At 34.0% G+C, this 26,206-nt stretch overlaps 1 protein-coding gene across 1 annotated transcript; it reads right to left on the bottom strand.

Moving 5' to 3' along the window:
- Positions 1 to 8,898: 8,898 nt before the first annotated feature.
- On the bottom strand, positions 8,899 to 19,155 carry LOC132178623 (putative clathrin assembly protein At2g01600). Its single transcript, XM_059591086.2, has 15 exons — positions 18,800 to 19,155; positions 18,622 to 18,691; positions 18,442 to 18,539; positions 14,078 to 14,216; positions 13,767 to 13,894; positions 12,555 to 12,647; positions 12,372 to 12,422; positions 11,672 to 11,737; positions 11,510 to 11,575; positions 11,255 to 11,335; positions 11,071 to 11,151; positions 10,661 to 10,831; positions 10,484 to 10,565; positions 10,271 to 10,392; positions 8,899 to 9,487 (listed from the first exon to the last, which is right to left on the bottom strand). Exons 1-15 carry the CDS (start codon positions 18,887 to 18,889, stop codon positions 9,131 to 9,133), a joined length of 1,695 nt encoding a protein of 564 aa, XP_059447069.2. The 5' UTR covers positions 18,890 to 19,155; the 3' UTR covers positions 8,899 to 9,130.
- Between the last annotated feature and the right edge of the window lie 7,051 nt (positions 19,156 to 26,206).

A 26,206-nucleotide genomic window follows, 5' to 3' on the forward strand; every position in this document is an offset into this window, starting at 1 on the left:
AACATGTTCTTATATAGTCTTATATCTATGTTTTGACACAATTTAAATTCGACACGAGTACGAATTATCATCCCTATATAACCCTACTCGACCAGGGGATAAGAGTTAAGTTGATATCCAAACACCTTCTCAAGGTCATTCCTGCCAGCTCCGACCCATTTTCTTTTTCGGCCAGCAAAATGGGGTGGCCTACCAACCACGTACCAAGAAGCTGGTGGACCACTTTCAAAGTATTTTGTGGGCCCCGTTAAATGTACAGATGCTTGGGTTCATGATGCATCTCTATCCATGGAGCTTTGAGAATGTTTTCATATTCAAACTCTTTTATTTATTTTTGTTTTACTATATTATATCAAAACTATTATTAATGTCTAGGCGGCTACTTTTATTTTCTGGCTGTTTTCTATTACATTTCATTTTGTTAAATATTGTGGATGTACGTTATTATTATTATTAATTTTAAACACTTCATTTTTCTCTTACAATGTTGATGTGATAGTTCTTACCGGTCTTTATATTAGTCATTAAAAAAAATCTAAGGGTTAAATTTTTTTTTTTTTTTTTTTTAATAAAAAAAATCATTCAATAAAAAGGAAAGGAGTTACAAGGAACAAAAAGTTCAAGAGAAGTGGACTCCCCAACAACAAACTAAACGAAAGAAATTATGTCGAATTTAAAAACACTAAACAGGAAATGAGTGTGCTAATGACCTCAAAGGTATCAAATGTTTGTGTCCTTTAAACCTTGGGCAAAAGCTAAGGAATGGGCCGCATAAAGCGGTATAGGCACCAAAACAGAGGAGGGTGACATGACTCTAGCGAAACTCTTCAACCCTACCCAAACCCCCAATATAGGGGACACGAGCAGAAACATGACCCTTGAAAGATCCTTTAACCCTACCCTAACGAAACCCTTCAACTTTACCTGAACGGGAAGATGCATGATCTTTGAGAGACCTTTCAACCTTACACAAACCTTTGTACTGTTGAACTCAGAATCAGTTGAGGCTATTACATCAGTATTATAGAATTGTTGTGAGATAAAAATATGGTATATATCATTACTTCATTATTATTATTATTATATGAAGAAAAATGTTAGAAACCACATTTTTATCCCACAATTATACAACAATAATAACATGGCATCTCCAATCAACCCTTGATTTTTTTTTTTTTTTTGGGGGGGGGGGGAGGACGGTACAACTCAGAATCAGTTGAGACTATTACATCAGTATTATAGAATTGTTGTGAGATAAAAATATGGTATATATCATTACTTCATTATTATTATTATATGAAGAAAAATGTTAGAAACCACATTTTTATCCTACAATTATACTACAATGATAACATGGCATCTCCAATCAACCCTTGATTTTTTTATTTTTTATTTTTAAATAAAGATTGATGCAAAGATTAGTTAGTAGTGTCACATTAACATTGTGTGATAGTTATGAGAATCCCCAAAATGTTACTCAAGTGGTAAGGATCTTGGTCTTTGTGGCATCCCGATCAGGTCTAAGGTTCGAATCTCATTGGGTGTAAACAATGCTTTGAAAATATGGGCATCAGCGAAGCCGGAGTCTTACTCTATTCATATGGAGGGGATGGTTTACACGAGTTCAGAATTTTCCCAAGAAGAATGAGTACATGAAATAACCCTAACTTAGAGGCATTTCCATCATAAATAAATTAAAATAAAAAATGTAATTTCTAGGCTTTCTCGTGTATGAATGAACACATAGTGAAGGTTCATAAAACTTTAGATTGTACAAGGAAAAATAATTAATTAATCTTCTTAGTACTCCTTGAATACTTGTGTATTCTATATATACATGCATTCATACATACATATATATGCCTACATCGAGATGATCTCATGTGGCCATCTTTTTTTTGACAGAAAAAGAATAAGGAGAGACTTGATGCTTGGCATAATAGGGTTGAAATTAGGCTTGGGGCATTGCCGCCATACACCGACCCATTGCCATGCCTCTTTCATTTTTCAAACCTTAATAATAATTATTTCCATAAAAATTCTAACCATAAACAGCTTTATCAATCATAGTCTCACAACGAAATTTGTATATATTTACATCCACACCCATATTTAATAGCTCTTATTCTTTTGAGAGGAATCTTACTTTTGTGCTTGCTTTTGCTTTTGTCAATTTCACAACATGAGTTCTAACTTAAGTGTCTCCATATTTGTCCCACCAGTTCCTAACTCTGATTCCATTCTAAATTAATTAATTTAGCAGCAAAATATTACAGGAAAATAAAATAAACTCTTTTTTTTTTTTTTTAATAAAAATGCTAAAAATGCTGTAGCGTTACTCAACAAAAATAAAGGCAGAAATGTGGGCTATATCCAAGAAATTAGATGTTTGTAGGATCCATCAGTGAGATAAACATTGTTTTCTCTGTTTTTTAAATATTTTTGTGTGAGAGCTATATTTGGAAAACAATATCGTTTAGAATTTTTTTTCTATTCAAATTTGATCTATACTTTGTTTAACTCTTTGAATGTCACCGTCTTAATCCGTTTTCAGATTTGCAGCATATTCCAACGAATTACGAGCTCAAAGAACCATTTTTTTAAAAAAAAGAAAAAGAAAAAGAAAAAGAGGGCTTCTTCTTCTTTTTTTTTTTTTTGCTGTAATTTTTTATGATTAACCAAAGTATTATTTATTTTTTATTTTTGTCAAAAATATGGGGAGCCTTTTCAACAATTAGATGAAAAGTTTATAGGGTTAAAAACCAGAATTTAAAGCAAAGACTATCTTTGTTGTGGGACACAAAAGCTTAATCTTCTTTCAAAAGGTTTATTTAGAATATATGTCATGTTTTCCCTTTCACTTTATTTCTCTTAAAGCATTAATTTTTGACCAAAATGATAATCTTGTCCACACAAAAGGCAATTAAATTAAAATATGAAAAGAATGGGTGCGATTCAATGTCCAAAAAATCAGATCTAAGCATTGTTTAGAATGGTTAATTAGAGATTAAATAATTTTCTATATTATTGGCCCACTCCCAGAATAATGGTCTTAAAAGGGTTTTCCACATGGCTCCTAATTCCATGCTTCACAATTTCAAATGTGACTCACCTAAGAACACACCATATAAATTGATATTAAAAAAAAAAAATACCATTGGTACCCTCCAGTTACTCAATTCGATAGCGGACCCGTGGCATTATCTACACGGCTAGCGTGGTTATAAAGACATCATCCTACAAAACTAATTATTTATAAAAAAAAAAAAAGGTATTTTGCTTAATCGTTTTACAATAATCATACAGTGGACCCTATTTTCGTTTTCAATGATAACCCTTAATTAATTAAGCCTTGATTTCAAGCATCCCATTTAGGTTGTCAAGCCATGGCTATGGTCCATTAAGGTCACTGCCACAAACAAAAACATGGGACCCTTTTTATTGTCTCAGCTTTGTGTTTGCAATGTGGTTCAAAATCAAGGCACTTGTGAAAAGGGTGTAATTTAATGCCTAAATTCTCCACTTAAAGGTGTCATATTTTTTTTCAAATAGGTGTAGAGCTAGGGCATCAAATCAGATCCCTTTTCTTTTGGGATAAGCTCTGAGATTGTTGGACTGTCGGCCTCTGTGGAAACCAACCCTCCACGCCGCCCCCCCCAAAGAAAGGAAAAGAAAAAGAAAGAAGGAATATATATATACATAAACCTTGTCCAACATTGCGTCTACAGTCGGACCATTGGGATGGATTGAGTTTGACAACAATTATATGCTCCAATTTTTAGCAATTGTAACATGTAATGTCGAGAGGGGTTGAGACGTTATAGTTTTAAAGAAATTGTAGATTCTTAAATTATGAAATTTATGTTGTTTTTTACATCCTAACGCTTGAAAAAAAAATACTACCTACCTATTAAAACTGTTGCATATTACAGTTGAGAAGTTATTAATTTTTTGCTCTCTATGTTATAAAAAAGCTTTCTGCAAAAAATATTGTCTTTTAGTTTTCTGAAAGAGGAAGGGTCTATATATGTGAAAATGAAAAAAGCATTTTCAAAGGAAATTTCTTTCTAGTTACCTCGATAACATGCCACAATTTTAGTTGGTGTTATTTTTCAAGCGTTTCGATATAAAGAAATGACCTAAATTTCGTAATTTGAAAATTAACAATTTTTTTTGAAATTTTAGGAGATCTTGATCAATGTAAGAGAGTTTATATGAGACCCATATGTTCAAATAAATTTTAGACTGTTTAGCTACTTACTTTGATAGATAGGTCTCATATGATCTGTCCCATATTATTCACCTAAATTACTAATAATTCAGACAAATAATTGCCGTGAATTCTTACCCCGAATAGAAATACCCATTTTTATGAGTTTGCAGCAACTGTTGACAATCCATATATATATATATATATATATATGAATTTTAGGTGCTTGGACATCAACTTTATCCACAAACCCAAAAAAAAGAAAAAAAAAAAAAAAACTCATTATAGGATATGCAGGTGTGTGGATGGAGATTGGAGAGGCATGTGATGATAGAGCCTTAGTAAGGTCCCACGCAAATAGCCCGAATTTGACCGTGTGCTGTGATTTGTGACACGGCTGCTAAAACATCATACATATTTATGTGTCTCCCATCAGTGCTTCCATAACATCATGTTACCTACTTGCGTGCACTTGCCATTTTTTTTTTTTTTTTTTTTTCTGAGCCAATAAGGGAAAGGTTACAAAAGGGAGGGTTTTTTTTTTTTTTTTTTTTTTTTTTTTTTCATTCTTGATTCAAAAGGAAAAGGGAATGAGAGACCATTTATAAATGCTTTGAACACGAGATTAAAAGAAGCCCATCAAAATATATGCACAATAAAATGCACTACAAATATAGCAACTAAAAAAGAAAACTAAAAAAACAAAAGTCCATTCTAGAGACGCTTGCAACACATCATGGGCTTGGACAGAAGACAAGAGACACGTAGTGGTAGAATGAATAATTTTATCATTAGATAATCTAAGAACAACAACTGCAACTAAGAGACTTCTCTTAACCACAATAACAGAGCACAACAGCAAAATATGCATTGAAGGAGACAGGCTTAGTCAAAAACAATGTCTCAACCCAATAATAATACAACATAAGAGCGGGAAGACTAAATCTAAAGTCTACACAAAACAACAAAAATACATAAAACACCCGACTACAAAAAAAACAAGAAAACATCCGACTACAAGAACAAGTGCTGAAGCGGGATGGGTAGATGATAGTTGTTGACTAGTACTGAGTGTAACACTCAAGGTTAGACTCAATTGGTGTGCTAGTGGGCAGATGGTATAATGTGTATGATTTTCATAGTATCGGTATTGTATTACAGGTCCCTCAGAACAGCTCTAATCCTACCAAGAAGGGTTAAGAGCTTGTATAGATCATATGTAGTTGAACTATAACATGATTATCATATTATAGCATGTACTATATTTATATTACATTCATGATCATATGACGAATTATAATCTCGTATTGTTGCATGTGATTTATAAATAACTTAGTTCACCATATAATGACATGTGCGTCATATGCATTTATACTCACATATATTATTATAGATAGTTTAGACGAAGAAGGATCCCGAAAAACATCCGGTTATTGTATGGAAAACTAATTTTTCTAACTCACTCCTGTGACATCGAATGTATTCCATCTTATCTTATATGTGCACGGTTTTGAATGGGAGAAAAAGGTGAAGAATTCTTTTTTTGAATGAGAGAAAAAAGTAGCAAATTGCTTTTCTGTGTGGACATTATTGTGAAGTAAAAACTCAAAATTTGTTGAAACAAATATTTTTAAGAAAAACTTGTCTTGAGAAAACATCAATACAACGAACCAAGCCCTTGCTTTTCAATCTGGTAGTGATGTTTGGAAACTGCTTTTGACTTGGGAGCTCATGAGGTTGTTGTTATTGCCGCAAAGAGACCATAGTGAGAAATATTTGGTTCCCTTGTTAAAATCGTGAAGACAAGAATATGTCAAAGTCGATCTGTCTAGCTTCTAGAAGAACTTTTTAAACAAATTTAATGTTTTCTTCCCTAAAACTAATTAGGGTTCTAAGATTGATTAACAACAAATGCCAAATGGTGGTGCATGCGATTGTAATGATGAGTATTTGAGAGCCTTTACTCCTTTCTCTTTTATGCCTCCTCTTTCCTTCTCACCCTTCCCTCTCCTTTGGCTTTTCAAAAGTACTCTCTCTCTCCCTCTCTCTCTCTAATACTCTTAATTAATTTCCATTATATTTTTGTCTTATAATACTTGTAATTTAACTTTTTTCTTTTGCGACATTATGATAATTAATCATTTTTCTTTTCACTAAGATTATTAATTACTTGACTAAGCAACATAAATAGTTAGTCATTAGTCATATCTCTTTAAAGGATTATATTTTTGTTTAGTGGAAAATTCACATATCCTCTCAAACTATCACCCAATTGACAATGTCTCTCCTCTCATTACCAAAAATTGTCAATGTCCCCTTAATGACGAAAATACCCTTAATAAACTTCAAAAAAAAAAAAAAAATTAAAAAGGGAGTGGATTTTTTTTTTTTGGTCGAATTTATTGGGGTATTTTTGTTATTTTGACAAAAACTTGGGGTCATTTTTCTTTTTGCAGGCTTTGAGGGAGCCATTAGCAATGTTTGGGGGGAGGGGGAAGCCATTGTTCCAATTGAAAAGTTTAAGAGAAACATTATCAATTGAGTTGTAGTTTGAGGGAGTCACATGAACTTTTCTTTTTTTTGAAAAAAAAAAAAAAAAATTAAATCTCGAATGAGGTAAATCAGAAATGTATGTTATGATTTTCAGATAGCACTATCAATGTTTTGATTTTGATACTATCAATGATATTAAAGGTCCGATAGATATCTGAGAGCTATCAGCCAGTATTTTCCATAGTGGCTGATATTTGGTTATTTTATGTGTATGATATGTTTTAATAATTTTTGTTTATACTTTTTGATATATCCATCGGTGAAAACTATGCTTCAGCGTTTTTTTTTTTTTTCCTTTGTCCATATCTTGTAAACATTTTATCAATACATACAATGCACTGGCCATTCATAAATTATTCATGAATAATACTTTAAAATGTTTGTTTTTATTCTCTTACACATCTTTTGTCCTCTGTACAAGAGATGTGCAAATTCACCATCGAATATGTGAGATTCACATAATAATAAGGAAAATGCTAGGTGTTTTTCTAGTGTTCTCTTGGTATCCTCTCAACTGTGATGTGACTTTTAAAATTATCGTTGAATTTGAGATTATTATTATTGACTTTTAATCTATTGGTGATTTTAAAAGCCACATCACAGTTGAGAGAACACTAGAAAAACACCTAACATTTCCTTAATAATAAATTTGTAAAAGAAATGAATAAAAATGTGTAAAAAAATAGCACCAAACACATCTCATTCAATATGAAAAAATTTGGGAGAATTGAAAGATTACAAGTTTACAACAAAAGAATAACGAACAAAGAAATGGAGATCCCAACAACAGCCTAAAAAACCACAATAGTGCAAAAAAAAAAAAAAAAACTATCGAAAATGTGCCAAATTAATGGCCGCCATAATAAATAATTATTTTATTAGTAGTGGGATACGTGACAGAACAATAACCCTTAGATGAAAAATAAACGGCCTGAATTTGAAATTCCAAAAACTAAAATTTCCTAAAAATTTATGTAAATCCTGATCCGGCCATAATTGGCTATATAGCATGTGCCAGGCAGGATAATAATTGAAGTGAGTCACCAGTATTCATGGCAGCTAGGTCAGATCCTTCTTTGATGGCATTGGGAACTTTTTTTCCCCTCCCTTTTCTGTGGCTTGCTTTATTGATCCCGAACTAACATTGATTAAGATACCTTAAACAAAGGATTGTTTGCGTTGGTAAATGATCTTGGATTACCCCACTTAGTTTTAAAAGTTAATAATGACAAAAAAAAAAAAAAAAAAAACATTTCCAACAGTACAAAATTATGAGTGATACCATTTTTAGTACCATTACCATACGCCTTTGTGATTTATTGTTAATTGTATTTGCATTAAGGCTCCTTTTGAAAAAAAAAAAACCCTATTCTTTTGACCGAAAACGAAACAGCAAGTACATGATCCTCTGCCACATTGTAAAATATAAATACGTTCAAAAGAACATTATTAGGTTGGGTAGGTATCCTCCAACCAAAACCAAAAGTCGAAAAGTTGATGAACGATCACAAATTAAAGCGTTTTGATCTTCGCAACATCACAGATCTTGGTAAACATTGGAAATCTCGATCAGGGGATCTATTAAGTGCTTTAGTAAATTCAACAACCCCTTTATTTGGGATGCCATTGTGCTTTATTTACTTTAAGTTTTGCATTTTTTTTTTTTTTGTTGTTGTGTGAATCCGATGGCAATTGATTGAGCGAAGTGGGCCACTGCAGATTATGATGGGGCCTACTTGTCCCCTGATAATCACAACAAAAGGAGATTTTTATTTTTTTATTTTTTGGATCAATTGCCAACGTCTTCTCAATCAATTGTCACGTCTATAATTTTCCAAAAGGCATATAATAACCGCTTTAGCAGGCAATGAAAGTTATAACTTTCACAAGCCACTAACATTAGGAAATAATAATAAAAATTGCTCTCTCCTAAAGGGGTATCTTTCCAACAAGCTGGGCTTCATTAATACACACAATTTTTCTTCTAATCATGAAATGCTAAAAACTCATATATACATACACATCATGTAACATGCATCAAAAGAATGCAAACAAACCTTGCCCAGAAGTCAGGAGAAGGAAGCCGTTCAGTTCATGCATATCTCCATGTCTGACTCCTGGTAAAAAAAATTGCGTAAGAGAGTTAAAATATTTCCAAATTACTGGTAAAAATCTCAATCATATCAACTAGTTATTACATATTTTCGCTATTCACTCGCTCACTTTTATACCCCAAACATATCTTCATTCCAAAAACCCTCTCTTCCGTGGGTCAAATACCCTACTAAGACTGTTGCACTCATTTCCAAATACACAAACCAACTTCACTGACTAAATTCCATTTTCTGGATGTGCAAAACATTGTCTTTACAGTAGGCCTGTGCTTCCAAATGGATTGTTTGTTTGCGGGTGAGCAGCGGGATTCGCAGGAAATGCACCAAATGCTGTATCACCAAAAGGATTAGTTGGGGCCATCATCATGTGTTGCTGCTGCTGCGGTTGCTGCTGGAAGGTAGGTTGGTACGGACCAAAGGGATTTGCCTGCTGTTGAGCCATTGATGCCATCTGAACTGCAGACGGTGGAGCAACACTAGTTGACAAAGCAAACGGATCGTGCACCTCAAAGGGATTCGGCGCAGGTGCTCCATAAACAGGCTGCTGCGAGGCTCTGTATGCTCCTTCATCGTACAAACTGTTGAGAATGAGCGAGTCCAATCCACCAGCCTGAAATAGGCAGAATGAGACAGTTTAAGCCATTATGCAAGAGGCATATACATCTCCCCTGATTTTCACAGCATTCCTAATTTTTAACTTCGGAAAGATGCATATCTTACTGCAAAATTAAAATTGACAATGGAACCAAAACCAAAATCAACAGAACTCGTCCCAAAAAAATTCGGTGTCAGATGCATAAAATTGAAGCATCCACCAACAATTGAAATTATTTCAGAATTCATCTGACTTTCAAAACATCTTTTTGTTAAAAATGCATTTTCATTATTCAAAACAAGTGGGCCCTTATGCAAAGATACCTCTTCAAAATTTAGGAATATAAGAGGTCTATCATACCATATGTGCAAGCACCAACTAACATATATGTCCAGTGTCATATGATTCCAAATAGGCAAATAAAAACCATATACTTGAATCTAAATTCTTATGCCATGTACAATTCTCAAAACCAACCCCAGACACGTCTAAACACAGCATCCCAAGTCCACACATCATTTTTTTCAAAAAAAAACAAAAAAAACCCTAGAAGGATGCACACTAGGCAGACACAAAAAGGCAAATAACAAATCTTACTTTCCAATATGTGCTGTTCATTCTAAATGAAAAGCAGACATATTTTGGCCAATATAGTCATATCAAAAATATGCATGTCTATATTCTTATGACAGCTAATCAACCAATGTGAAAAACCACTACTTCAGTACTTTGTAAATCAGTAAAACGACCACAAAAAATAAGCAGAACCATTACAAGGGGAAGACAATAAGGGCTTACCAATTGCCTCTCGTTAACTGATGAAATGTTGCCACTCGGAGTGGTGACCAGGGCAAGCTCCCATCCATTGGCATCAAAATCTTTTGCTTGACTGGCATTAGAATTGAATGTTGGGGCAGCACCTGCGAATATGAGTAACAATTGGTAGTTAAACAAAAGGCCACGCAAAAGTAGAATTATTAGAAAGCAACAAAAGGTGCAATAGAAAGTGACCAGAATCTGATGGAACTATGGCTAGAGCCAAAGCATTTCTGTCCTCAATTGCCGATGCATCAGCAGTGTTATAATCCAATCCCTGAAGTCAGCAGAAAAAAAGAGAGATAAGAGACGAGAAGTTGAATAAACTCAGCAAAAACATAACTGAATTAATGAAACTCAGAACATATTTACCAGTAGATCACCAGTTTCCAGGTGGTTTTGAGGAGGAGGAGGAGGAGGAGGAGTAGGAGTAATCTCAACTTTAGCCACATCAGCATTATCAGAAGCTGATACCTCAGCTTCATCACTGGATATTTTTGATTCTTCAGAAGGGCCTTCATCTGTTCTGTATGTCAATTGAAGCTGTCCAAATTGACTACATATTAGTTCTGTAGCATGTTTTCTACAAGCAATGTTCCATCTCAAGGTTGATAAGTGTCAATAAAACACTAAAAAAGATCCAAAGCGAACAAAACAGAGACAGATACTAATACAAATTTAATAAATGAATAAACTAATTAATAATATAAACTGGATTCTATTTACCAAAAGAGATATATTATTGATCGTCACAAAAAAAAAAGAAAAGAAAATGCACTCACCAATGGCTCATTTGGACCAAGAACCACCCGGGGTGCCTCTCTTATATACTCTTCCATGGTTGTAAGGAAGGATTGTGGAGGCTGGAAAGGTAAACATAGTACTTAGGTGGGTAAAATTATATGGCTGTGAGGTTAATACCCTAAAATCAACTAAAATACTAATTCACTGTAATAGCATCAATACCTCTCTCAGAACAGGAAACTGGAAATTCCTAGCAAGTTCCAATCCTTTGCAAACTTCATAGAAGTCAGAAAGGCTTGCGGCCTGCAGCAAAATCAATGTTTGTTAAGTGAAACGCCATAAAACAGAACTGTAAGACCTTATATATTTCATGATTAATTAGAGTATGAAAAAAGAAACCATAGACCACAAAATAGCAATCAATCAAGAAAAAAAAGACTTGAAATCGTATTTTGAAAAGTCAATAAATAACATCACCTGCTGGCCAGCTCGTTTATAGACATCAAGGGCTTTTACAGCTTCATGTCTTGGCATCTCAAAAAACTGCGACAAGCTTAGATTATTGACGGCACAGAAAATATATAGAACAAAGAATATTTTGTTGCAACTCTTGGTTAAATGATGATAAAATCAATTCACCTTATCAACAAGATTGATGATCCCATCATTAATAGCGCAGTATATTTTAAAACTCTCTTTCAGTACCTACAATTTTCAGAGAAGATCAAAAACAAATTGGAATAAAGATCTTTAAGTATTTAACATTTTATATGATTTTGATATGGAGAGGGGAGGGCAAAGGACAGGAAGTGAAAAAGTAGTGTACAAATTGGAATAAAGATCTTTTAATTATTAAACATTTTATATGATTTTGATCTGGAAAGGGGAGGGCGAAGGACAGGAAGTGAAAAGTGGGTGTCAGCTTTTGTTTCCCTTAGTTCATACAAATTTCTAACACAGATGCTCCAACACCCCCACCCCCAAAAACAAAGAACAAAAAAACCAAGAGAGAGAATCCTAAAATGTAATAAAAAATTTGCAAGAACTGCTAAATCATTTTCACACATTTACAATTAACCAAAACATACGCAATTGCTGGTCATGCAAAACAACATTCAGCGAACTCTTCATAATGAAATGGAAGTCAACTTATTGACACTTGGGACTTGAGAACATTGTTGTACAACTTATACATGTTTTATATGGAAATTCTTTTCTCAAAATAATGAAACCTTTCATTCTTTGAAATATTCAAGAAAAGGAAAATAGAACTATTTGCAAACTCAAATCACAATTCATACAAGTATTTGATTACAGGAAACAAAGGTGCCACACATACCAGAGCCAGGGCATATTGGATAACATAATTACCAAAAGCTGCTCCTTCTGGCTGTAAAAGCAGAAAATAAGTTATATTCTTAATCCCCAAATATTAATATAATGGGGGTATAATAAAGAAATATCCAGAACAAAATTGTATTAAAAATATGAAAACAAAACATCCACAGGTCATAAAAAGTACCCTGCAACCAATAAGACGATACAGCAGCTGCTGCAAAGCTGGCAATTGCTCCAACAGTTCTTCACTGTCCAAATCCCTGGTTCTGCTGTAACCCTGCTAGCGAAAAAAGAAAGGAGAAAAGATATATATCAAGGGTTGATAGAAACAGAGTCATCAACGTTACCAGACATAACTCCCTACCAACAAGAGACTACAGTCTAGAAAGAATCTCAACTTCATCCACACAAAACCACCTATGGTCAACAATAGCTTTGAAAATAATAAATAAATAAATAAAAGTGACAGCAGCAATGATTTTCATGAAATGAGTTGTTGGTGCTTTTAAATAATAATTTTAAGATATTTAAAAGATAATACAAATGCATCTTTATCTTTTAGATTTAAAGTTTTTATTGCAAAAAGAAAAGGCAGATAAACTGTTAAAAAAGACTTCCAATATACTAATAATAGCACTTCCCGTTGGCATCCAAATGTACAGAGGATAACTGTTAATTGAACATAATCCTTGGAGGCAATGTATACAAAACAACTGCTTTACGGTGTTGAAACAACTAGGGGTACTATGTACCAAACTGAGTTGAACATTAATCGCTCAGCTTTGAATTGATATCTACTAAAGGTTCAAACTTGACCTGAGCCTTAAGAGGTTTGTGCTTGGCTCAATACATTTTTTTATGAGTTCACAACGGCTAGTGAAACTATTCTAGTAGTATGGCTTGCTAAGCTTCACTTATTTCCCTAATGTGCACCTTCAGAGGGGCCAATAGAATATTACCCACTGAGCAGGGTGTGCACTGAGGCCCCCACTCTTTTTTAAATTCAGATTATTTTATTTGAAATTTTTTTTTAAAAAATAGATATATAAATAAGCCCGGCAGGCCTGTTTTCTATTATGAGCAAGAATTAAATTTCTATGCGGTAGAAGGCTTTTTATTGGGGGTAAGGTGTCCTCCATTTTGCTTCCCCAATATATTAGTGAAACTAATAGAATCAAGTCAATGGCCATTCATATAAGCAAACAGATAATTCACACACACATATATATAAATAACGATACGAATTTCCAGAGTTAGACTTTGCAAACCCAAAATCATATTCTTCTAATGTCCCTCATTTGTTCTTCCAAGGCAAGCAATATTATTAATACAGCTTTTATTTACTTGTAAATTCCTCATCTTGGTAACGAAAATACTAATTAATTTGGTCAAATACCTTCTCCTGCGCTTGGGAAGGTCTTGGTAGACGTTCAGCTTCAATATCATACTTAATAACCCTGAAACATTCAAGTCGTTCCTCCAAAAACAATGCATAAGTCCGTACCCAGCCAGAGCAATCCCAAGCTGAAAAAAAAAAAGAATTAAAAATAAAATAAAATAAAAAAATGAAAGGAATATCAAGAATTCAGAAGTACTGAATGCTATTAAATGGAGAACTAACACAACGATAGTTCAAATACATCAGTTAGAGCTAGCATTAACAACCAAAAGAAAGAGAATCAAAGAGATGAGTGTCTAGAAACTAACCAATTGGACTTGAATCATCCTTGAAGTTAGAAAGCTGGAGAATGCGTGTTCGTTGTGAGTAATTCAGTAGTTCTTCTCTGAAAGTAGGATCACCCTCCCTCAATAACCTATGGATGACTATCAGTGTTTTCAATGCCACCTGTTGAGCAAGAAGAAATGAGAGTAATATAAGCATCTTTATCCATAGGAGAATAATGAAGATAATGAGAAAAGCAAGTCGTCCAGTTGTATAATTCTCTTTTATAATCTTCAAGTATCAAATCTTAATAGTCTAACAATACACCACAAGACATGAAAAGTGTCCCCGCTAATAGAAAACGATGACATATTATCTTACACCACAAAACCAGTCCACGTTCCATATTTCAAATGAATGGACAACAGAAGAAACCCTTTATTTAACAATAATATAAAGAAGCCAAAAAACCATGTACCATTACTAATGACTCTCACTATCCTTGTTCACATATTATGCTTTAACCGTTAAATATACTAGCTTTTAGTCCTTTGCATTGCAACAAATCTTTGAAATTCCCAGACGTATGTTAAATAAATCTAGGGGAAAATACATTTTACCCCCTGAACTATCCACCCATTTGCACTTTGACCTCCAATGTTTAAAAAGTGACACTTGACTCCCCCCCCAAACTTCCAAATTCTAGCAATTCGACCATTCTGACTTTTTTGGCTGGCCACCCCAGTTGGGCCTAGGGGTGGCCGTGGCCCCAGACCGGACACCCCTTAATTTTTTATTTATTTTTTAAACTTGGGATAGGGGCATTTTAGGAAGAAAAAAAAGTGAGAATGGTCAAATTACAACAATTTGAAAGTTTGGGGAGGGGGGGTCAAGTGTCACTTTTTAAACATTGGAAGTCAAAGTGCAAATGGGTGGATAGTTCAGGGGGGGTAAAATTTATTTTTCCCATAAATCTAAGGAGAGCCAAACTTTTCATACATGCAGAAGCCATACCATTGGGACAATGTTGGATATCCGGAAGAAGATGAAAGCAAAATAGCAGCAGGTCTATTTGGCATAAAACACCCCTAGTTAAGAATGACATATCATAACATTTGTCTTTTAAGAACCCAATATACTTTCATTGGGAAATAAAATAAAAAGGGGAAACTTCACTTTAAACCCCTAAAGTACCATGCGCATTTTGAGAAGACCTCTAAATTTTAAAAACTCTTAATTTCACCCTCTGAACTTTCAATTTGATGCAATGTCCCCCTCCGTCAATTTTTAAACGTTAAAAGTGATAAAATGACCATTATACCCTTGACTTTTTATAAAATTCCAAATTTACCCTTATTTCCAAATTAAAAGTTAAAAAATCACAAGGTGACCGTGGGTAATCCTGTGACCCTTTTTCTTCTTCATTTTTTTTTTTCGAGAGAAGAAAAATCGAAGGGTAATTTGGTCTTTTTAGGTATTTCCGTTAGGATTTAATGGCAAAAATTGGCGGATGGGTTAAATTGAATCAAAATGAAAGTTTGAGGGGTGAAATTAATAGTTTTTTAAATTTATGGGGGTCTTCTCAAAACGCATTGTAGTTCAGGGGTCCTTTGTGAAGTTTCCCCAAATAAAAATAAAAAAGAGCAAACAAATTTAACCAGAGCCGACATGTTTACATAAACTCAAATCAGCATAAAAAACAAAAAGGAGCTAGACCACAGTAACCATCAACCAAATCAGCATGAATTGACCGCTGCCCAAAAAGAGCTAATACTTTATGTATCTCTTTTCATAACCCTTTGACATTACAACCCACAACTTGCAACCATACAGACCAAACACCTTCACTAAAAGAAGTTCACGCTACTAGAGAACTAGAGATACATCAAATTTGTGTTAAATGTGTTAGGTTTTCTATTTGAGTTGGCAAATTCATGTGTCAAAACATGGTATTTGAGTTGTAATGTTTAGTATTGAGTTAAGGGTTAAGTCAGCATAAAATTCGGTCCAAGAAATGAAAATTTCAAGTTTATGAATGTTGTAAGCACAAACCTAATCAAAGTAGGACAGTCATATCTTTTTATTCCGACATCAAATGAAGGCAATCTTGGTGGCATTGGAAAGCCGATTTAAAGGGCTACAACTTTGTATTTTACAAAAGTTTTACAATTCTGATGTTAAAATGTCAAAACAAACTGTCAATCGAAGTCTGAAAATCTAGTACAGAGAGGCTCGATTGTAATCTGGATCGAACGAACTTGCAACATGTTTTTACAGTAGCCGACTTAACTTTTAAAACCCAGGTTTCACCCTACCTATATAGGCCTATTGAGGCATGACTTTCAAAGAGAGAGAAATGCTACTATTCAGAAAACCTTAGAGAGAAAAACCAAACACGTTAAGCCTATTTTGTAACACCTCTCTCTTGTAGAAAACCTTCACCCACTAGAGTTTTCGGTTGCAGTGGACAAGGTTTGTTCGTGAAGGTAAGTCCTATAGAAGAAGGTCAGAGGTTTTGGAACCACTGCAGTGGGAGGTGAACCAGTCGTTTGCTGGGGTTGCAAGCTGATTTAGGGTTTACACAGGTTTTATAAGTTGACTAGTTGTAACAAGTCTTCTATCATGGACACCTTTGGGGTTGACCAGAGTGATTTTTCTTTTGAAGAACTATTTAAACGTTTCCACTTCATTACCAAAATCTCTTTGTGATTTGTTTTTAACGCATACTTTGATTTTAGTATTGATATATGTGGTGTTTGTCTTATTTACTATCTTGTTTGAAAATCAGAATTGTTTTAACTTGGGGTATAAAACGAATTTTTCAAAATGGACATGGTTCAAAATTTGGTGAGCATTATTCATTTGAAAAACGAGCTCTAATTGGCAATAGACAGTGAGTGGTCTAAAAAGCCAACAAAAGAACAAAGCAAATTTGGATGTAAAAATATTTCAAAGAGACACCCAACACTCATAAGACAACAATCTACCCAACTCTTAGGGTTAAAAAAGAAATTCAATCTTTCTAGCTTCTTTGCAGTTGCCTGAAGTTTCTCTTTCCTAGGTGCTTTTCTAATGGCCAGTCCATACTCAAAACTGACTAAAGCCCATATAAAATCAAAATTCAGCCACGCCAAATATCAGCACACCGTCGACTTCAATGACTTGGATAAGGTCTGACGACACTTAGATTGAAATCAAATTTTAGCTGTGCTCAAACCGGTTATTTGCACCACTAGAAAAACTTAACCCAGCCAAGCTGGCCTCATTTTTGGAAAGAGGCTCAAGCTAGAAGTTGATCACACAGATCAAACTTGAAGAAATCTCTAAATACCAATGATATTTTAACTCAATCATATCCATTTCCACATATCAGATCACACTCAAATCATGAGCAATTCATACCATTTATTCATTCTAATCCTGGTAAATATGGACATTCAGACCGAAAAGAGACCAAACACTGAGAGCTTTCACACTACAAAAAACAATATAGACTGATAATTTCCAAAGAACTCCATCCACTCCACAACATGCTCATCCAAATTAATATGATTTATTTGATATCCCACAAGTTAATAAAGCCACCCAACCAACCAAATAAGCTCCAAAGTCAATATTGAATGAGCTACTACCATGGCTACATATTGGCCAACAGATACCATTATACAATAGAACAATCGGGTCCCCTCTGGTAATAATAGTTAGAGCATAAATGAAATTTAAAACTCGACTATGAGGTACAAGGCCCTAATAATTTCTACACGTCAATGGCAACAGGCCACCCTCTCATGCCATTAGCATCTTCCGATGGGCAGATTACATAGAGCACGGAGCAAGTATAAGTCACAATGCAGCAATAACCTTTCTCGCAGAAGACCCATCAAAGAGAGTTTGAAAAATAAACAGGCAAAACTAGTTCTATCACTTGTTTATTCATTTGAAATGAATTGAATTTTTAAGTTCAAACCAAGCACGAATTGAGCCCTCAAGGCCAATTTTCCTCCCAAAGTTTGTCAAATGTCAAGCACAGCACAATATTTCAATATTCAAAGCTTCATGTTTTCGGAAATTCAGTTATTATATTCTGGTTCAGAAGTAGGAACCAAACCAAAAGCACCAACTCCACCCAAAAGATTATCCACAAATGCATTGAATAGAAAATTCAAGGCTCTACTTGCAAAGATGTATAACCTACTATTTACATTTTCAACAGTATCGGAATGCATAGTTTCCTAGTAAATTAGATGCGAAAATGAAAAGGAATGTTGACACAATCACCAACAAACTTATCACATGCATTATCCATAAAATCGCAAACCGCCAAACTCAACAAACAAACATGCAACACGAATCAATTAGGCATAGCAATCGAAAACCATAAACAGTCAAATCCAGAAAGAAATTATACCGTCCAGTTACGCGTCTTGGCCAATCGCCGGGAAAGCGCATGAATGCAGTAAGCAACATCGGCTCGCGGGCGAATCGCTGAGGTGGCAATCAGAATCTCTGCAACATGAGTGAAAAAGAAAAATCACATATTGCAGACGAAATGGAAGAGGGGAGAAGATCTGTGAGAAGAATTACTCACTTCTGAGGTGCCTCTCTTTGGGCGGGCACTCGACGTGGTTCGTAGCTTTGACTATGGCCACATCCAAATCCTAAATTTAGGGAACCGATTTGAATATAGAAGTTGGAAAAACAAACAAAAAAAAAATGGAACCGATTAAAAATAGGGGAAAGAGAGAGAGAGAGAGGGAGAGGAAAACCGCGTAATCGCTGTTGACATGGGCGAGGCCGACTTTGGTGGTGTCTTTGAGAGCGCCATAGGCTTTCCTCCATGTCTGTAGCGTCCCCATTTTTACCGCTCAGATCTCTCTTTCTCTCTCTCTACAAGAATCGGCTTACGTGGTTTCTACGCCTTGCTTTTCTCTCTCTCTCTCTCTCTAACTGTGTGTGGGGGGAGGGATGGTTGAGAGAGAGAGAGAGAAATTGATCAGCCAGCAAAGGGGGGAATGGGGGAAGTCGTTGCTATTCGTTTCTCTCTCTGTTTTTCCTAATGTCTTCTGATACCTTTTCTGAGATGGTTGGCAGAGAACGCATATTCCGATCAGGTTGACGTTAGCTTTTTTTTTTTTTTTTTTTTTTGACGGCCCTCTTTCGGTGCCAATATTTGACTTCAACGCTGCGGTTAATAAATGAAATGAAATGAAATATGGTTTAACTTCCGTTTGTTTTGGCTTAAAACGGAATGATTTTTTATAAAAACCAAAAAAAAAAAAAAAATTGATTTTTTAGAAAATAGTTTATTGACCTTTGATTTGTATGAAAAACGAGTGACCGCAAAAGATGGCTGGTGACTTCTGAAAACCTCTGACGAAAGTTCGGCAAACTCCGATAGAGGTTCGTATAGAGGTTTGGCGATGGTTCGAAAAAGATTTGACAGTAATTTGACAGTTTGAGAAGGAGAAAGTTAAATTGGAAAAATCGTTTTATAATTTAAAAAACGAACTATTTTTTGAAAGTGAAGAAGTTTTTTTTGTCAAACCAAAAATAGTTTCGATTTGACTATAATTTTTTGTCACACCAAATACCTACAAAAATTTTACGCCAAAATAGATGGAGCCTTAGGTGTAAATAATACTTTTCTCCTACAAATTGGTGTCATTATTTTATAAGAGTAATGCTATATTCCATGTAAATATTTCACAAAGTATTTAGTTTCTTGAGTGTAGCAGTTAGATTATCATTTGTTAAGAAAAAAGAAAATATTCAATAGCCATTCCAGTCGGAGACGTCAGCATAATGAAATAAAAGCTTGATGAAAGTGTGTTATGTATCATTTATATACGTTAATTAAGTACCAACACTATTTTCAAGTTGAGAAATGATAAAAATCATTTTACATCTCATCTTTCACCCACTTTCATATGATGAATAAATGAATCCATTATTAAATTTATATCATTTACGTAAAATATGAGTACATTTTCACTTTAATGACAATTTAATCACTTCACATACCCTTCCATCTAATTTAATGGTGAATTTGGTGAAACTTTTCGAATTGCACTTTTAATTAAAGTTATGGTAAGAAATGATACACTAGTAATAGTTTATGAAGGAAAAGTGTAATAATAAGTGATACTTTACGAAATAAAAAAAAAAAGTGTAATTAAAACCTTTAATATAGTTGTAAGATTATTGGTATACACCTCACACTCGCATCAAGGTAATCATAAGGAGGAAAAAAAAAAAAAAATCTCATAATCATTTTTTTGACTTTGAGGGCTGCTAGGCATTCCAACATTTTTTTTTTCCAAATGATCTGGACTCTATATTTATTTAAGAAAAAAAAATATAAATCTATTTGTTTATTGAATGTCTAGCATTTTCCTTTGAAAAAAGAAAAATATAAATCTATTGAATAGACGAGATCATTTGGAAAAAAGAATTTGAAAAAAAAGTGTTGGAATGTCTAGCATTTTCCTTTGACTTTTAGTGGTCGATCGGTTGAATGACATGGTTGTAGTACCAATTTTGTATAATGGCACGAAAGAAAAAAACTTTTGACCTACTATATAAATCTCTTTCATCTACCAAAAATGGTACAATTTTTATTTAATTACGTACATTCAATGAAACTAAAACAATGTTACTTAGTTCCTATCTTTGGTATGAAATCGGTACTTCCAATATATTCATTCCAAAATAATATTGGTATTGATAAGGACATGCCTACGAACTCATGAATAATGTGCAATTTGGGGGGTTTAGTATTTGGTAAAAGAGTAAAAAGGTGTTTGTTTGTACTTGAAGTGTATTGCAATTTTGCAGCTTTGTTAAGACATTTGACAACCCGTTGATAAATCTGTAATTAAAATTTTGGATTAAGTTTACAAATGCCCTATAAACTCTTACGCACATTTTGAGAAGACGGATCAAAGTTTAAAAACTCCTAATTTCACCTCTTAAACTTTTAATTTGAAGCAATCTACCTGTCTATTAGGGTTTGGCGTTTGTTTAAAATATATGAAATGACCTTTATACTCTTAAAATTTTTATAAAATTTCAAATTTACTTTAATTTCCTTCAAACTGGGTTGGAGGAATTTTCTTCAAACTAGTTTATAAAATTGACATATGTCCCTTGAACATGTTTAAGGAACACGTGTCACTTTTATAGATTAGGTTGAAGGAAATTTCTCCAACTTAATTTGAAGGAAAACTATGTCCTTAATTATGTATATAAAAATAAAAAAAATAAAAAAAATAAAACCAAAAATTTGAGAGTATTTTGGTATTTTTTTTCATATCATCTATTAGGATTTAACGCCAAATCCTAAGGGATGTGATAGATTGCATCAAATTAAGAATTTGAATGATGAAATCGAGAGTTTTTTTTTTTTTTTTTTTTAATGTCTTCTCAAAACGCGTAGAAGTCCAAAGAACCTAAGTGAAGTTAACCCTAAAAATTTGAATGCTTATTTTCTGACATGATAGTAAAATTTATTATTAAATATTATATATAATAATTTTTAATGTCACATTAAAAACGAAACATTTAAAAATATGTATTGCACACCTATGAAATTAAATGTTTGACTGATAAGATGGTACAAGGACCCTACATTTCACGTGTTTAGTTGATGTGCCAGGTGTTTTAAGGAATAAAGGGTATAGTTTAGAATTAAGGTCGCTTTTGCAGCCTGTTACCCTAATTGTGTTTTGGAACCTTTCCAAATCAGCAATTAAAAATAAATAAATAAATCTAGATTCGATTCCAAGTTTTCTTTTTTCATGTGGGCAGGTTTAAATTCTATGTCTACAGCCCAAAGACAGTTGTGTTACTAAGGTGTTAATTTTATTTTTCATGTTCTTTTCCATGAAGCTCCCTCCAGTGAAGGGGACGACTTCCTGCTTACCATCCTTGCTATAAAGGATCTCCACCTCTTCTTGGACCGGAACTCGGCACTTGTTATTTTCGATATGCAACTCCAATTGTTTTCCATTCCAAATTGGGAAGCTGTAAAGATTTTCAGATGTGCGAATATAGGTGCACACCTTGTAACTAGATGGGCCGCTTTTCATTTAATGTTCGAAAGTGTAGTGCTCAAATAATTAACTAGGCTTAGGTAGCTTAGTTAGAGGGTTAATTTAGACTTTTGGTCACTAGGAATACTTGGAAGGGCATTTTGGAAATTTTGGACTTTTTGACCGAACGTTCGCAGGGGGACCATGTGAACGTATGCCTGCCAACATGACACGAAAGTACGCCTGGCGACTGGCCGAACATTTGTTGACTTTTGGTTGACCACTAGATAATGCTCGAACGTACAATATAGCCTTTAGATCACTGAGTAAACAGTACGCGAACGTTCGCCCATATAGTACCGAACGTTCGCTTCTTTTCAGAACAGCCTCTACAGCACCTATAGCTTTTCCCACCTATAAGTACTAACCCTTACCCATTTTCACCCTTGTGCCTTCTAAAGACCTTGTGTGAGTGTTTTTGTGAGTTTTGGTTGTTCTTGAAGAAGGAGAAGTTCTTGGAGGTCTTGCTTCAAGGAGGTAATCTTCAACTCTTAAGTTTCTCTTTATAGTCGTTATATTGCTTTTCTAGATTAGCTTAGTTGTTGATTTGGACTTTTAACTAGGTTATATCTTGAATCTTGATTTAAGCTCGGGTTAGTATTTTATTCTAGTTGAATGCATTTTCTTATGCATGGACACATTGCTTTAGGATAAGAGGTGCTAGAAATCCTTTTGATAGCCCCAAGACCAGTTCCGAAGGTTTAGGAGGACGTGTAGACCAAATGAGGTTCCACCTGAATCTTCTGGTCGAACAATCGGCCAAGGGACCGAACGCTCACCCAGAAGCGGCCAGGGGAACACCACTTGGTTCAGTCGTTTCGTAGCTTTTGTTTTCACGTCTTAGGTTCATTCTAGTTTGGACTTAAGTCTAATGTTAGGTTTTTCATAGATTTGGAGAACCCAGAACATTTGGAGGACTTTTCGAAGGATTTGTAGGACCTAGGTGAGTTTTAACTCACATAATGATCGCCATTTATTTTCCTGCATTGCGCGACTATTTTGTGTACTAAAACATATATATTTACAACTCTCACGATATACATTTTGCTGCACCATGAACTCTATCATTTGTGAAAATGTGTTATTTAATAAGATTACGACAATGAGATTTGTAAAAGCATGCATATAAAATACAGTTAAGACTAACTATATCGTAAGACATGATACACCGATACGTGCGGGATAACGGCCATGGACTTACTATACATGTTAACTTTATGGTCAAATGTGTGTTATATGGGCTTTGGATCCAATGGTTATTTGTGACCAGAGCAACTATTGCCTAATGGTTGGTCACTATAGGACGTACATTATTAGTAGCATGGGCCACCCGAGGTTGGACTAAATCGGGTTGCTAGTGTTATGGATGGTAGCGTACAATGGTCGGGGCACCAACATTGTATTATAAGTCCCTCGGGACAGCGCTAATCCTGCTGAGAACGTGTAATATCTTGGGTAGACTATATCTATATCATATTTATGGATAATTGACATACCTAAAATGTTGCATTCTTTACCAAACGGAGTTCATCAATAAAATTGCATGGGTATTGTGTGTGTTACCTTTCACTAAGCCTTTGGACTTACCCATTTTTATTTTTCCTTTCATTATGTATAAAATTATGCGGTTTAGCTAGCATATAGGGAGATACCTTCGGACCGGATCTTGGTGATTGCTCAGGACTTGATCCAAGTCATTTTTTGAAGATATGGACTCGGTGTGGCTAAAGTCCATGTAGGACGATGGAGGAACTATCTGGGTAGAGATGATAGAGATAGTGATCATGTTTGCACTACTTAAGATTAAGCGTTAATCTTATTATCTTAAATATAAAAAAAGTGTTGGGTTGTAATATTTTGATGATCGGTCTTTGACTATACATTTGATGACCTATTAATGATATGATGCTTTATCTTTACTCTGATGATTGTACTTGTGATATTTAGTTATTGCTTTCTATTTTTGTAGTTTTAAAGTCTTCCGTTGTATTCTCCTGTTTATGAGAGATGTTGATCCCTGAGTCTTGTCTTGTGAGGGATGTAGACTGGGAGATAAATCATGGAGTTAATTACTAGTTAATTGATTTACACGGGGTGTTACAGGAAGCATTCCCGCTGTTACTCCTTTTCTTTCTTCTATGAAATTAAGTAGTGGCAACTCTTTTGTAATTCAATTTTCCCGTTTCTCCTTTATTTGAATAGAAACAAAAATATATATATTTTTCATTTTAAACCATACATTGAAGAATAATGTTAATTTAATTATACAACTCTCATATAACTTGATGATATGGTAGTGTAAATTAATTATTGAATCTTCTAAGAAAAAAAGAACTTATTTTTTACAATGGCCTAGGAAAAAACACTAGCTACATCTATAGTATGACCCCAAAAGAACTTAGCTAATTTGAAGTTTTCCTAGAATTTCTTATAAAGTCAAATTTCATATAGTAACTAGGTAACGTGGGACTTATAACTTATAACTATTTCTATAAATCATCCACTCTATATGAGCTACTCTTTATCTTCTCAATTAGTCATTTTGGGGTGATAGCATATATGTAGTTAGCGCTTTTCTTGAGGTTATTAGAAATAGTATCAGAGCCAGCTAGAAACGTCAGGCCATATGGTATTGGAACACTGCATGACATGGCACTGGCGAGGATATCAGAAGTTTAAGCAGTGGAGTTTGTAACATTCCGACCTCATATTGAAAAGATGATGAATAGTCTATTCCTTTTGATCTGATGGTACATATGTGACTAGCCATTTTTCTTGGCTCATTACATCATCTCACTGAGAACCTTAGGACTAAGCAAGTGCAATTTACAAAAAAAAAAAAGAAAAAAAGAAAAAAAAAGCAGTTGTTTTAGGATTTCTCACATGAACATTAAACTCAAAAAAATGAGAAGAACTAAAATAAAAAGAACCTCACTACTGCCCCGGAAATGATTACTACTTGGAAAGTAATTCAAAGTGTATAAAAGAAAAGAAAGGCATGTGTATGGGAGGAAATGATTTCCATATCCATTATAGATGGCACAGGACAAAGGGTGACGAATAGTAGTACAGAAATTTGACATGGAACCCTAAATGATTATAGATCCCCTTCTTTTTTCATTTTTGCTTAACAAGGAAGAAAGTGGGGGATGACTCGAATGATGAACTCATATTTAAGACCCCATCTAATTATTAATTTGGTCCAAAATCTTGACACCATACCATACTGGGAATGGCTTTTTTTACTGCTTAGTAATTACAATATCTTTAATGAATACCAAGATAATCTTCTATTCAAGCTTGTTCTAATGACTGATTAATGGCCGCCTTTGTTAGATGGGACTAGGATCTTTTTCAATTTAAATGAACGAGAGAGTATTCGGTCCTTTATATCACAAGGGCAAAATTGTCAAAAAATATGTCAAATGACAATTATGTCTTTGTGATATAAAGAACTAGAATAAACTGGAGATGATCTATTTGCTATTAGATGGCGAGCTACAAAATTGGCTTCCCTTTTGATGTGCCTCACAGACCATGATTGGAGACTACTTAGCACAATCTTCACATTATCAATAAATTGTCCATACCGACGGATTAGGCTTTGCTGTAATTTTTCAAAAGTTCAGATTTAGTTTCAAGTGTTTCATAAAAAAGAGATATAAGTAAAATTAAATCTGGATCCTTAAAAAATTACAGCCGGTGCTGTAACCATTTTTTTTTTTCATTAACCTTTTTATTTATTTATTTTCATACCAATCATTCAATCAAAGAATACTGTTCAACAGACTTTAAAATTAACTTTCCTCACAAAATTTTTTTTTAAAAAAAAAGAAAAAAAATTCAAAGGAAAAATTACAATTTACCTCCCAAAGTTGACAACGTTTTTCAATTTGAACACCAAAGTTTCAATTTTTGCAATCCACTCCTACAAAGTTCCTTTTTTTTTTTTTTTTTTTTTTTCAATTCGACCAATATTATCTCAAAATTTCCATATTACTCCTAATTTTTATTTTATATATATATATATATATATATATATATATATATATAAACAAATTTGGAGGTGCAAAAACAATTGGT

This window comes from Corylus avellana, chromosome 4 (genome assembly GCF_965113065.1).
Source record: "Corylus avellana chromosome 4, dhCorAvel1.hap1.2, whole genome shotgun sequence".
In the NCBI taxonomy this organism is placed as follows: domain Eukaryota; kingdom Viridiplantae; phylum Streptophyta; class Magnoliopsida; order Fagales; family Betulaceae; genus Corylus; species Corylus avellana.

Bases quoted from the DNA above. Each gene is read 5' to 3' on its own strand.
- LOC132178623 (XM_059591086.2), bottom strand. From the start codon at position 18,889: ATGGGGACGCTACAGACATGGAGGAAAGCCTATGGCGCTCTCAAAGAC. The intron at 11,576-11,671 runs GTGAATTGATTT...AGCTTGTCGCAG, and splicing joins TCATCAATCTTGTTGATAAG to TTTTTTGAGATGCCAAGACA. The intron at 10,566-10,660 runs GTAAATATGTTC...TGCTGACTTCAG, and splicing joins TGGAAACTGGTGATCTACTG to GGATTGGATTATAACACTGC.